This window comes from Lithobates pipiens, unplaced genomic scaffold (genome assembly GCF_037356315.1).
Source record: "Lithobates pipiens isolate NorthernLeopardFrog02 unplaced genomic scaffold, aLitPip1_a1.2 Scaffold_8, whole genome shotgun sequence".
NCBI classification, from domain to species: domain Eukaryota; kingdom Metazoa; phylum Chordata; class Amphibia; order Anura; family Ranidae; genus Lithobates; species Lithobates pipiens.
Window position 1 is genome coordinate 13517980 of NW_027507903.1, and position 14888 is coordinate 13532867.

The window sequence follows — 14888 nt, forward strand, 5'->3', positions numbered from 1 at the left end:
TAAATGTTTTAAGCAGAATAAAGTTCCAAAAATAAATATTAACAACAACTTTAACAATATTAACATAAAGCATATCAGTACCCATCAGTGCAGCCTCACTGTGCCCATCAAATGCAGTTTTATGGTGCCCATGAATGCTGCCTGACTGTGCCCATCAATGCAGCCTCCCTGTGCCCATCAAATGCAGCTTTATGGTGCCCATGAATGCAGTCTCACTGTGCCTATCAATACAGCCTCACTATGCCCATCAATGCACTCTCACTGTGCCCATCAATGCAGCCTCACTATGCCCGTCAATGCAGCCTCACTGTGGCCATCAAATGCAGCTTTACAGTGCCCATAAATGCACTCTCACTGTGCCCATCATTGCAGCCTCGCTGTGCCCATCATTGCAGCCTCGCTGTGCCCGTGAATGCAGCCTCGCTGTGCCCGTGAATGCAGCCTCACTGTGTCCATGAATGCAGCCTCACTGTGTCCATGAATGCAGCCTCACTGTGGCCCATCAATGCAGCCTCACTGTGGCCCATCAATGCAGCTATACTGTGCCCCATCAAATGCAGCCTCACTGTGCCCCATCATCAATACAGACTCACCTGAATGTTGGATCACACGTACAATGGGCATGTCCCGCTGTGTGAGCTGGGTCTGTGTTCGGCGGCGCAGTGTAACAAGGTCCAGCCCCCCTAGACCGGCTTGTTTCATAGGCGGAGCACTGATTCAATCTACTATCACACGAGCCAGTCTAGGGGAGCGGGACCTTGTTACACCACACCGCTGAACACAGACCCAGCTCCGTGACACAGAGCAGGACATGCCCACTGTGTGTGTGATACGCAAGAGGAGAAAGAGAGAGAGAGAGAGAGAGAGAGAGGGGGGGGGGGGAGAGCTACAGCCTCATCTCAGCTCAAAGCGGCGCCAGGGCAGTCTGGCCCTGCTGCTCTGTGTCCTCCAGCTGACAGTTTCCTGGCTGATCACTTCAGCCAGGAAATGGTCAGCCTGGTCCACCCCCGCTCCTCACTTTTTTGAGGGCTGCCCTAAGGGATTACCTTAATTTGCAGGGATTTCCTCTCACTTCCTGTTTGGCTATGGGCAATGTCTACTTGGCTTAATTTCTTCCAGTCACTCGTAAAAAAGTTTTGTTGTCACCTTAGTCACTAATCACACAATAGCAAAGATGGCAATAACAGCCTGTAATTAAGCTGAACGTGCCTACTTTGTATTTTAAAAATTCAGAATTTTTCAAAATAAATCTACCTTTATCTCAGAGTTTTGGAACATCTCCATGGCCTCTTCCACCAGCGCCTCCTCGTACCCAAGTTTACAAAGTCGATCTGTGGCTCCCAGATAACCCAAGACCTGTTGTAAGTGACAGAAAAAACTGCAATGAGAAGGTGTTAAGATACTGGTCTGTTTGGAGAAAAATGAGCATTGCACATGGAATAAAGCTGATGAGGTGACATATAGATTTTTTTTTCCTAGGTGGAAGCCGTATTAAACCTGGGAATAGATTCAGTCCCATCTCATACTAAACTAGTGCTTACGCACATCTTAATGGCAGCGCACTGGAAGACCACTGTTATTCCATCACTCTCAGACACTATTGACCTGATTCAAGCCACATTGCACGTATGGGAAGGACACCAATCTTATAAAGCCTGGTATTCTTGAATTAGATGGTATAGGAAATACACGATATTACCAAAAGTATTGGGACGCCTGCCTTTACACGCGCATTACCTTTAATGGCATCCCAGTTTTAGTCCATACGGTTCAATATTGAGTTGGCCCACCCTTTGCAGCTATAACAGCTTCAACTCTTCTGGGAAGGCTGTCCACAAGGTTTGAACCAGTGCACAATGCAAGGAATGGATTAAAACAGTTTGTTTCAGTTGCATTTACTCTTTGGCTGCATTAGATCTGTGTCCATTATGCATATCTGTCTTATGATGAGCTGAGACAATGGTGATGACATCTTTGAATAATAAAGGCTACTGCAGGGAGGTCGTCTGTCAGTACACAAAGTAAATCAGAGTTTGCCAATGGTGGGAATTACCGTACCGCCATCCAGAGGAGGGAGCTTTGTATAAATATTGGAGATATTCTGTACTGATGTCAAATTTTTAGAGACAGACCTAATTTTTTAAACCTTTTCTTATGCCGCGTACGCACGATCGGAATTCCGGCCAGAAAAAGACCGATGAGAGCTTTTCATCGGAAAATGCGACCATGTGTAGGCACCATCGGAATTTAGCTGTCTGAATTCCCGCCAGCCAAAAATTTATAGCATGTTCTCAATTTTCCCAACGGAAATTCCGATCGTGTGTATGCAATTCCGACACGCCAAAAATCACGCATGCTCAGATTCAACTACGAGACGGAAGCTATTGGCTACTGGCTATTAAACTTCCTTTTTCTAGTCCCGTCGTACGTGTTGTACGTCACCGCGTTATAAATGATCGGAATTTGGTGTGACCGTATGTAGGCAAGACAGCTTGAGCCGAATTCCGTCAGGAAAACCATCAGAGCTTTTTCCGACGATCGTGTGTACGCGGCATCAGGAAATGATCGGCCCTCGCTTTCAGTACTGACCAACTGCACTATAAAATCATTCTTTCTCCGCATATACAGACTGACATACAGGGCCTTGAAAAAGTATTCATATTCCTTGAAATTTTCCAAATTTTTTCATGTTACCACCAAAAACGTAAATGTATTTCATTAGGATTTTATGCGATAGACCAACACAAAGTGGCACATAATTGTGAAGTGGAAGGAAAATTATAAATGTTTTTTTTAAATGTTTTACAAATAAATATGTGAAAAGTGTGGGGGGTACATTTGTATAGCGCCCCCCCGGAGTCAATACTTTGTAGAACCGCCTTTCACTGCAATTACAGCTGCAAATCTTTTTGGGGATGTCTCTACCAGATTTGCACATCTAGAGAGGGACATTTTTCCCATTCTTCTTTGCACAATAGCTCAAGCTCTGTCAGATTGAATGGAGAACGTCCGTGAACAGCAATTTTCAAGTCTTGCCACAGATTCTCAACTGGATTTAGGTCTGGACTTTGACTGGGCCATTCTAAAGCTGCGTACACACGGGCGGACTGTATGGCCTACTTAGTCCATCATACAATCCGACGGACAGTCCGTCATACTTTCGAATGAATGGACTTGACCACACACGGATGCACAAACAGTCCGTCGAAAGCTTGCGCGATGACGTGTACAGCACGTACGACGGGACTAGGAATAGGAAGTCCAATACACAGCAATGCAACCTTTCGCCGTGTAAATCCTTTCTGAGCATGCGCCATTCTTAGTCCGTCGAACTAGCCTACTCACGAGCGGATTGTCCGCTGAAACCAAAGTCTGACGGACAGAATTACGGAAATTCCGAAATACTTAGTACGCCAGACCGCACGTTGAAAAAGTCCGCTGAAGCCCCCACACGAGCGTACTGTCCGCTGAAATGTGTTTCGACGGACTAAGTAGGCCATACAGTCCGCCCGTGTGTACGCGGCCTAACACATGAATTTGCTTTGATTTAAACCATTCCATTGTAGCTCTGGCTGGATGTTTCGGGTCGTTGTCCTGCTGGAAGGTGAACCTCCGCCCCGGTCTCAAGTCTCTTGCAGACTCTAGCAGGTTTTCTTCTAAGATTGCCCTGTATTTGGCTCCATCCATCTCCGCATCAACTCTGACCAAAATAGTTTTTACAAATAAATATCTGAAAAATGTGACGTGCATTTGTGTTCAACCCCCTTTACTCTGTTACCCCTAACTAAAATCGAGTGGAACCAATTGCCTTGAGAAGTTACCTAATTAGTAAATAGCATCATGAAGGCCAAGGAACACACCCAACAGGTCAGGGATAACGTTTTGGAGAAGTTTAAAGCAGGGTTAGGTTATAAAAAAATATCCCAAGCCTTTAACATCTCACGGAGCTCTGTTCAATCCATCATCCGAAAATGGAAAGAGTATGGCACAACTGCAAACCTACCAACTACCATGGCCGTCCACCTAAACTGACCGAGAGCATTCATCAGAGAAGAGCAAAGAGGTCCATGGTAACTCTGGAGGGGCTGCAGAGATCCACAGCTCAGGTGGGAGAATCTGTCCACAGGACAACTATTAGTCGTGCTCTCCACAAATCTGGTCTTTATGGAAGAGTGGCAAGAAGAAAGACATTGGTGAAAGAAAACCATAAGGAGTCCTGTTTGTAGTTTGCGAAAAGCCATGTGGGGGACACAGCAAACATGTGGAAGAAGGTGCTCTGGTCAAATGAGACCAAAATTTACTTTTTGGCCTAAAAGCAAAATGCTGTGCATGGCAGAAAACTAACACTGCACATCACCCTGAACACACCATCCCCACCGTGAAACATGGTGGTGGCAGCATCATGGTGTGGGGATGCTTTGCTTCAGCAGGGACAGGGAAGCTGATCAGAGTTGATGGGAAGATGGATGGAGCCAAATACAGGGCAATCTTAAGCCTCATACACCCGATCGGACTTTGTACAAACTTTCCCGTGGACTTTTGTACAAAGGGCGTAGTCCACAAGTTTGTATTGCATACATACGATCGGACTTTTTGACAACAAACACTAACGTAGTGACGTCACAACGTACCGACGACACTTTAAAAGAGGACGTTCAATGACTCCAGCGCCACCTTTGGTCAACTTCTGTATTGTAGTCTGATCTTTTGCATTGGTTCTGAGCATGCGTGTTTGTACCTTGTACAAAAGTCCGATGCTTTTGCATACACACGATCAGACTTTGCTCCATCGGACTTATGTTGTCAAAAAGTTTGTCCGTTCGCACAGCCAACAAAAGTCTGATGAAAACAGAAAAAGTTTGTCCGATGGAGCGTACACACGGTCAGATGTTGCTCCAAAACAGCTAATTTGCATGTTTGTTGTCAAAAAGTCTGACTGTGTGTACGGGCCTTTAGAAGAAAACCGGTTAGAGTCTGCAAAAGTCTTGACTGGGGCGGAGGTTCACCTTCCAGCAGGACAACGACCCGAAACATACAGCCAGAGCTACAATGGAATGGTTTAGATCTGAGCATATTCATGTGTTAGAATGGCCCAGTCAAAGTCCAGACCTAAATCCAATTGATAATTTGCGGCAAGACTTGAAAATTGCTGTTCACAGACGCTCTCCATCCAATCTGACAGAGCTTGAGCTATTTTGCAAAGAAGAATGGGCAGAAATGTTCCTCTCTAGATATACAAAGCTGGTAGAGACATCCCCAAAAAGACTTGCAGCTGTAATTGCAGCAAAAGGGGGTTCTACAAAGTATTGACTCAGGGGGGCACTATACAAATGTACCCCCCACACTTTTCACATATTTAATTGTAAAACATTTTGAAAACCATTTCTCATTTTCCTTTATATGAAATGGAAGCATATTGCAATAAATACAGTAAGGTATAAAAGTGAAATAAGATGATTCCTACTTATTGTGTTTGGGTTGGATGGAGGTCGATCCATCCATCCAACCCATCATAACAAAAGAATACAAAATGTATTTTGTTTAATTTTAGATGCACACGATTCTAGTCCATATCATCCAATCAGCTTTTTCCATTTCTCTTTGTGGTTTGAACTAGCAGGGATGACTCAGATGCATAGGTAATCTCCCGAAATAATGAATTAACGCATTAGAATGAATAACTTTCGAAACAACGAATATATACGAAACAAATCCAAATATACAAAATTAATCATTCTGACATAATGAATATGATGAAACAAAATTATTCACTTATTGAATGAATCCAAAAATTAAACAAAACACATTTTTCCATCATGCAAACCTTTAGTCTCTAGATTGGTAACTGTAGAAACAATAAGGTCTATATAAAAAATATATTTTCACTTGTCATTTGCAGTCCTCTGTTTATGAACTTCCCCAGCAAAGCTGAGTACATCTAGGCTACATTGCCAATTCGCACACTCCTCACCTAGGGTAAAAAATAACATAAGCTCCATCACCTGGATGATACCCATACTGTTCATCCTACATGGCTGTATTTTCTGCAATGATTTTGGCACGAGTAACAATTTTTTCCATCTTCCCTCCCTTGGTCGCTGGACATGTATGCAGAAATCTGATGGTGGAAAGGGAGTTTGAGGTGCCTGATGCAGAACCTAATGAAAGTAGAAGTCATGCAACATACGCAGAGCCAACACTCATACACTCCAACACAGCCACCATGAGGACATCCACACACACTGTAGTAAATTAGGAGTTTGGGTTGCTCATAGTGCTCCATTTATCACATGAGGGTTTCTTCAGTAGTGATCAACAGACCACTATGGTAAGGTGTTACTGCCTCCTCCTAATGTACTAAACCGTTTGTTGGAACATACTTGCAGCTACCCCTCATTCCCTATAGATTCTTCGAACTCCCATTCTGGAACCTTCCACAACTGCTATTGCTTCTGCTTTCTCTACTTGTTAGTACCTGATTAGTATCTTGAGGAACAGAAAAAAAAAAGTCTCCTTAGCCAGGGCCTCCTTGGTATTTTCTTGAAGATCACTTCCTTCAGCCTCAAGGTTTAGTTCACTTGTGGTGTCTGCTAGCGGGTCATAGGGTTACCATCATGACAGACTTTATTAGTCCTAATGGGACCAAAAATGGAGGTCTTCAAAGTCTACAACCTCACTCTTTTAAATTCTTAATTCAACATTTTATTTATAAAAAAAATATAGAAGAGAAAAAGGGATGAGATTACAAATGTCGAAGCTCTGTGACTTCACTTGACACCGAGAAAATTCTTCTGAAGTGGAGACCACCTAAGGTTAATAATGACACTCTTGAGCCTGCATGGCATGGCTCTTCTCTGCCTTGGTTTCAGGCTGTCATCTCTGGAATGAGTTATAGGACTTTTTTACAATTTATGCAGGCCATACACGGTCGAATTTCGAACAAATTTTCTTTTCAAAATCAGAAAATTCATTTTTTTTGTGATCCGATGTTGCCACCATTGATTTTCGAAATTCGGCCGACCAAGCCTTCAATTTCACCTCATGTTGTTACAGAAAATAATTTTCTTGGCCCGGAATCTTCTTTTCTCTCCGGAAATTTTCTTTTCTTATTCTTATGCGAAATTCATACCAAAATTCTTTGATACGATTTTCGAAAGAAAATTCTTTCAAAATTCGAACCTTGTATGGCCGGCATTAGGTTATGTTGAGGAAACTTGGATAAATCTGAGGATCAGCTTACCTGTTCTAGGCTTTGCCCTCCCATTTTCTGGAGTGCAATCAAAGCTCTGCGCACAGGGTATCCCATGGAAGTCACGGCCTCAATGACATCTTGTTCTTCTTGGCTAAGAGCTTGAAGAACATCCCCTGAGGAGTCGGAGTAATTTTGTCTTGTAGGTGGAAGGCAGGAGTATGGGCTCAAAGACTGAAGGGACAAAAGCAAAAGGTCCTGTAAGACAATTGTTTTTTTTGGTGGCATAATAATGTTGTAGAATGTCGAGTTTTACGCCACAACGAGCTTTAAAATGCAGACATTTCGATTTTTATATGGAGAGAAAATGGAGCTTTAGGCTGGGTTCACATATGAGTCGCCTGTGGCTCACAGCAGGAGTCAGGTCCATCTTGTCCATCCTGGTTCACCGTTTCAGGTACGATTTCAGCCCGAATTTTGGGCTGAATTTGGACCTGAAATGGACCAAAACACGCACCAGACCCCTTGCAGAGATATGTAAACCAGCTCCATAGAGAGCAGGCCAAAATCTCCTGCTATTGCAAATTGGATGCGGAAAAACCACATCCAATTCGCAATGGTGTGAACCCAGCCTCCAACAGAGGAACATTTTAACAGAACAGGTTAAGTACACAGATAATAAATAACAAATCCATAAACAAGAATTTATATTTTAGTGGAAGGCGATGGACCAGCTTATGTTTGATATTTATTTGCCTTTTCTGCCCAGATGTAAAGTTTTACCCCCATTGTGTTCCCACATTGATTTCCTCTGTTTGCTCCTCATGTCCAGTAGTTGAAATAAATAACCAATGCCTTGTTGGCTTCATATTAATAATAGACCTTCTTTCTAGATAATCTGATAAATTTTTATTTCCTGAGAAATATCCTCAAGCAGCATGTGACTTTGAGATCTGCTACTTGAGGATATTTATCCTAAATTGTCTATTACCGATATGATGATATGTATTTAATTTAAATGTACAATACAAAAAATGTATGTATTTAATTTAAATGTACAATACAAAAAAATATATGTATTTAATTTAAATGTACAATACAAAAAAAATATATGTATTTAATTTAAATGTACAATACAAAAGGTACAGGAGGCAAGGCCCTCCTGTACCTTTTGTATTGTACTGTAATTGTGTTGTCCCCCCCCCCTATACATTGTAAAGCCATGCGTAAACTGTTGGCGCTATATAAATCGTGTATAATAATAATAATAATAATAATAATTTAATTTGTTTTTTTCTTATAGTTTTAGCATGTGTTAATTTGCTTCCTATGACATCATGTGGTAAACAATCAAACCTTACCATGTTGGTGGGCTTGTGGCAACGTATTGGTGGGATGGAGCCAGCGCTGTGTGGTCTCTGCGGACAGCAACATGTTGAAGTTGGAGGTGGTGTAGGGCTCAAAGCGCATCCACGACGGTTGCTTCTTTGGTGTTGGCCCTGTGGAGATCCTCTACCTTCAGAGCTTCCCTTATGGGGATGAACCAGTGCTGTAATTCTCTTGTTTGCTGCTTCTACCTCACTCCTAAAACTATGTGGAGGCGTCAAGGACATTCTCTTTTTAACGTGGGATGGTGGAGATTCAGCATGAGAGCAGCAGCATTTGGGTGGAGGGCTTGGCAGGAGGGGAGAAGTACGGGGCCTAGGAGTCCACTGTGGCTGAGGGCTTCTACACAAACGAGCCCTGACTTCTCTCTGCCGAGCTTCTATCTCACTTTCTTCTGAAGAAGAGTATTCATCATCCTCAGAGTAACCATCTTCCTCAAAGAGTCTTTCATTTTTTTCAGTGTTCTCTGTTGCTCCCCGGCTGCTTCCTGGGCGACTAACGTGGACATCAGGTATGCTTAGGCTTCTACTCCTTCGCATAGGCACAGAAGGTCTCTGGGGACTGTTACGTCTGGTCTTAGGAACTCCTTTTCCATCATGCACCATCCAGTATGAAGGAGCTGTGGGCCGGATATTAGATGTGGAGGTTTTTCGACCATACATTTTTTCTACCCAATCCAGGACCTTCCTCTCTACAGAGAAATCGTGCTGCAGCGAAAGATAGAATACAAGGATTGCATGACTTACCTTAGGAAAATATATATATATATATATATATATATATATATTTTTTTTTTTTTTTTTTTACTTTCGCTTAGACACTTATGAAAGTGCATAAGGATGCTTCTGATCAATCAGCAGACACAGAAGACTCCTTTGATTCAAAAGCCTAGACTGAAAACAACGAATGATGGAATCTGATTGGTTGTTGTGATGGGGTAACAGATGTTTTTTTCTTCTTATATGCTAAATCAGTGGTCACCAAAGTGTGGCACTTTGATTGCTTTTATCTGGCCCTTGGGAACTATTCCTCCCACTGATATAAGGCACTATTCGTCCCACTGACAACATCGATAAGGCATCATTCCTCCCACTGACACCACTCATGGGGCACTATTTCTGCCACTGACATCAACAGGACATTATTCTTCCCACTGACACCAATGATGGCTCACCATTCCTCACAATGATATACAGTAAATGTTGGAACACGATTCCTCCCACTGACACCAACGATGGGGTACTATTTCTCCCACTGACACCAACAATGGAGCACTATTGCTTCCACTGACACCAACAATGGAGCACTATTGCTCCCACTGACACCAACAATGGGGCAGTATTCCCCTGACTGATACCAACAACAATGGGGCACTATTCCTCCTACTGACACCAATGATGGTTTACTATTCCTCTCACTAATATAAATGTTGGAACACTATTCTTCGCACTGACACCAACAAAGTAGACACTACTCCTTCCACTGACACCAAGAGGGTAAATATTTCTCCCATTGACATCAATGATAGGGCACTATTCCTCCCACTGATGCCAATGATAGGACACTATTCCTCCCACTGACACCAGTGATGGGGCACTATTCCTCCCACTGACAATAAGGATGGAACACTGTGACGGGAGTCACTTTGGGCAGGGGGCTTGTGGAACCCAGCTAACCTTAGATAGCCCTGGCAACTCCATGTCCAGCTCCCCCGACCCTCCTATGTGCAAGTGACCCAGTGTCTATTAGGGGTATAGGGTGACCGAGAACACCAGTCTGATCTGCACTAATCCTGCATCTTATATGTGTGGTTTGTGATGAAAGAATGAAGGGGTTCTTTCACTTGGGACAGTAATATTTCTGAACAATTTCCTTCAAGAAAATATGAAGATAAATTCCACCTTTGCAGCTGCTGGAGTGCTGTGTGGGCTTGGTCTCATGGACTGTTGTGGACTTTACTAGATCGTTTGAGGTGTGGCTGTATCCCATTGTTCTATTGTTTCTGTCTGCCTTGGGAGCAAAGTATTATGGGATGTATATGCTTATGTGGATTGACTTACATGTTAATGTAACCGTTGTCAGCTGTTAGAGGCTAGAGGGTAGGGGAGGGCAGGGGGGAGTTTCTCCAGCAGCCACTCCTAAAGGCGGGCTGCAGTTGAAAAGTTGAATGTACCTTTGTGTCTCTTGTTACTGGAGGAGGTAAAGTTTACCCCACCCTGTTTCATTATGCAAAGAGGGTGGGTTGTCCCCTGAGTGTATATCTCTTTGTGCCTGTGTTTGAATAAAGAGTCTGATGTTTTCCACCCTACACGAATGTCCCGACAAGTGACTGGGTGGGCAAAGGGGTCTTGGATCTTGCTGATACCAGACAAAGGAAGCGTATACGGTGGACAGACACTTCTCGAACACATTGGTCTTTGACAAAACACTATTCCTCCCATGGCACTATTCCTCCCACTGACACCAATTATGGGGCACTATTCCTCCCACTGACACCAATGATGGGGCACTATTCCTCCTCCTACTAACCACAAACATTGTTTATTGACACTGGGGCAGTTTCTACTCCCACTGGCCACAGTCCAGTCCTCCAAAAAATCTGAAGAACAGTCCCTTTGTTTGGAAAGTTTGAAGACCCCTGTACTAAATGAAGCCCACTGCTGTTAAGTGAATGTTGCAATGTTTTTATAGAGAATACAAGACCTTCTAATTTACCACAAAGAAATATAACTACTGATATGGAACACAGGTCCCCGGGGAATCTATATATTGATCTTACATTGGACTGGCTCAGGGTTTGGTTATTCTCTTGTCCCAGTCAGCTCCTTCTCTAAAAAAAAGCTTGATTTCCCATATTATACCATGTTTTCCCAATAGACATATGTGGGTGAGATTTTTTTTAAACAATACACTTGTATTGAAAGTTATTAATTAACAAAACAAATTGTCATTTACTTTAGTCATATGTGTCAAACTTAGTTACATTGATTTAAAAAGGTTTTGCGTAAGTATATAATACTTGATAACCTGAACCAGTCTACCCCTAATGGGTTCAAACTGTAGGCATGGACAGGTCACCAAATTAACTAGATAGTTGGGTTCAAAAAATAAAACCGGAAACAAAACTTACAAATCAGATTGAAAAGGTAGGTCCAGGATGCTAGACTACATCAAAGATATGCACATATATGGCTTAAAGGTACTTCAAAATGAAGTATAAGTTACAAGTTACAATCTTTTAAGTAGTTGGATGCTCTAGGATGGGATAGCCAGGTATTCCATTTTTTTTTAATATGATGGTGTAGTAGTTTTTATAAGCAAGCATAAGTTCGTACTGAGCTTGAATATTTAGTCTGGCTATAGCTGTTGATAAATTGGGTGCGTCCCTGGATTTCCAGAGGTTGGTTATAGTGAGCCTTGCCACTACTAGTGTAGGGATATTGTTCTAAACATTGTAGGGTATATGTCCAAATTTAGGCCTGAGTAAGGCTGTGGCCAGAGTAAGTTTGGTTAGATTTCCCATAAGGTCTGCTATTAAGGAAGTTATTGAGTTCCAGAAGTTTTGCAAGTTTTTACAGCTCCATAATATGTGCAGAAGGTTACCTGTCTGTTCGGTACATCTCCAACATATGTCAGATGTAGAGGGATACATTTTTGTATGTGGTCAAATACCATCTATTCAGTATTTTTTGTGCATTATCCCAGTGTTAAATACACACGGAAGATTTACTGGATATATGAATGGCTTTTTTCCATTGCTATATGTGGGTGAGATTTAAGACTTTTTTTTTACTGACCAACAACGTAAAGTTACTGCTGTGGAAAGTGCAATAATCCATAGCAACTTATCTTTCTACTGAAGTCTGCTCTCTGATTGATTGAAATTGGACTGGACTCTTCTAAGCACCTTACGGAATAAGCTTGTGTGATGCAGTGCGCCTATGCTATGTCATTGCTAATTGTTTTTTATGCCTATTGAGGAAGGATGTCTATAAAATTAGAAAATCAGAGATTGCAGACCTAATAGAGGAGTGGAGGGTCAAAGAGTGTGGACAGTAGTGGCTGCCTGTCCATTAGGGGCACACGGGCGCCACCCCCGCATCTATGTGTCCGGCCCCCTGATCTACATGCAGGGCGCTGGATGCATCGATTTCAATGGGGGGGGAATTAGAGCCAGAGGCTGCACCCCACTCCCACCCAGGTGAGTGACCGTAGCGAATGCATATGCGCTATTTTCACACCAATTCTTCTGAGACCAGTTTCCCGATTGGCCTAAAGGAGAAGCGTTACAATTGGCTGAGGGAGGAGACAGAAGCCACCGTGATGCCTGTGGAGGAGAGTAGGGGAAGGGGAAGCCACGCCTGTCTCCTGGTTGAAGAGCTGCTCGCCATAGATGGGGTAAGTGCTCCGGTGCTCCCGGTGACCCGACCAACCGGAAGGGGGGGGGGGGTATGGGCTACCCCGACCAACCAGAGGGGGGGGGGGCTGTGGGTGCACTGTTTGCCCCCGCCCCCCCAAAAAAATTTAACATCAGCCGCCACTGGTGAACTGGATATATTGTTGGCTGCGGATATGCTGCAGAAGTCAATAGAAAACTGGGAACATGTTCGATAAGGCTGGTAGAGATCAATACTATTACCCTAATCCATAGTTGCCAACATTCTCAAAAAATGTTTAGGGACACTTTTTTTGTAGGCGGAGTATTATTTTAATTAGGGGCGGGCATTCATTTGCTGGAGTGGTCTAGTAGGAGAGAAAAAATGCAGCAACAAATGGGCGTAGTTTCAATTAAAAGGAAAAAAATTGAAAGAGAGAAGGAGAGAGAAAAAAAGAAAGCAAAAAAGAGAGGGGGAGAGAAAGAAAGAGACAGAGGGATGGAAGGAGAGAGAGAGGGTGATGGGGGGGGGGGGGGGAAAGAAAGAAAAAGAAAGAAAGAAAGAGGGATGGAGGGAGAGAGAGAAGGAAAGTAGCTAGCTGAAGTTTTCTGTTACATCCCTCCCTCTCCCTCCATCAGCCAGTCCCAACTCCCAGCCCACCCAGCTTACTATGTGTGCAGCCTGAGATGACACCTTTGCCAACCATCCGACCATGCTTGCACCACACCGGGTGACGGTAGAGTGGTGCGACCTTTTTATGGGGAGTCAAACCCCCCCCCCCCCAGCCCAGTCCGCCCCTGCCCATGACAAAGCCTACTTTTTGGGATTCAGCCCGGGACAGGCTCAGACCGGGACCCATCAAATCGGGGCTGTTGGCAACTACGCTAATCAATGTTCCCACTACAGACTGCTGAGGTCCGAGGGCCGCACATCATATACCAAAGGGCCCTCATGTTGAGCACCAGAGTTATAGGCAAGCTAGAAAACCTATGGCGATTCCTTTGATATCTAATTAGGCATAGGTTATGTCATGCACATGGCTGTATGGGGATTTTTCTTGACATACACTACACCATACATACACATTGGATGTAAAAACATTGAGGGATCTAATCATTCCTGATTAACCACTTGCCGACTGCTGTCAGCACATATACGTCGGCAGAATGGCACGGCTAGGCAAAGTAACGTACCCGTATGTTACTTTAAATTTCACGCATGTGACCGTGCCCGTGGGACCCGCAGACTCGATCGCCGCGGGAATACCCGCAATTGTGTCACGGAGCTTGTTTACATCGGCATCTCCCCGTTCTGCCTAGTGACAGACCACTGATCGTCTGCTCCCTGTCATCGGGAGCAGCGATCAGTGCCGCGTCACACACAGCCCATCCCCCAGACATTTAGAAACAATCCCCCAGGACACACTTAACCCCTCCCCACCCCCTAGTGGTTAACCCCTTCACTGCCAGTGACATTTTTACAGTAATCAATGCAATTTTATAGCATTGATCACTGTATTAATGCCAATGGTCCCAAAAATGTATCAAAATTGTCCGATGTGTCCGCAATAATGTCACAGTCACAATCAAAATTGCTGATCGCCACCATTACTAGTAAAAAAAAAAAAAATTATAAAAATGGCATAAACCGATCCCCTATTTTGTAGATGCTATAACTATTGCGCAAACCAATCAATAATCGCTTATTTTGCTTTGTTTTAAACAAAAATATGCAGAAGAATACGTATCGGCCTAAACTGAGGAAAAACATGTTTTTTATATATTTTTGGGGGATATTTATCATAGCAAAAAGTAAAAAATAATGCGTTTTTTTCAAAATTGTCGCTCTTTTTTTGTTTATAGCGCAAAAAAATAAAAACCGCCGGGGGTGATTAAATACCACTAAAAGAAAGCTCTATTTGTGGGAAAAAAAGGACG

The 14888-nt window shown here is 43.3% G+C and overlaps 1 protein-coding gene across 2 annotated transcripts in view; it reads right to left on the reverse strand.

The window, feature by feature from the left end:
- The window catches only part of LOC143963743 (uncharacterized), a 70843-nt gene that overhangs the window by 26892 nt on the left and 29063 nt on the right, over nt 1-14888 (reverse strand). For both annotated transcript variants that reach the window (XM_077473469.1, XM_077473468.1), the window contains 3 exons: nt 8551-9282; nt 7241-7423; nt 1255-1356 (listed from right to left, as the gene is read on the reverse strand). In XM_077473469.1, the coding sequence (XP_077329595.1) occupies nt 1255-1356; nt 7241-7423; nt 8551-9237 (972 nt within the window). In that variant the 5' untranslated portion in view covers nt 9238-9282. The remainder of the gene's footprint in view (nt 1-1254; nt 1357-7240; nt 7424-8550; nt 9283-14888) is intronic.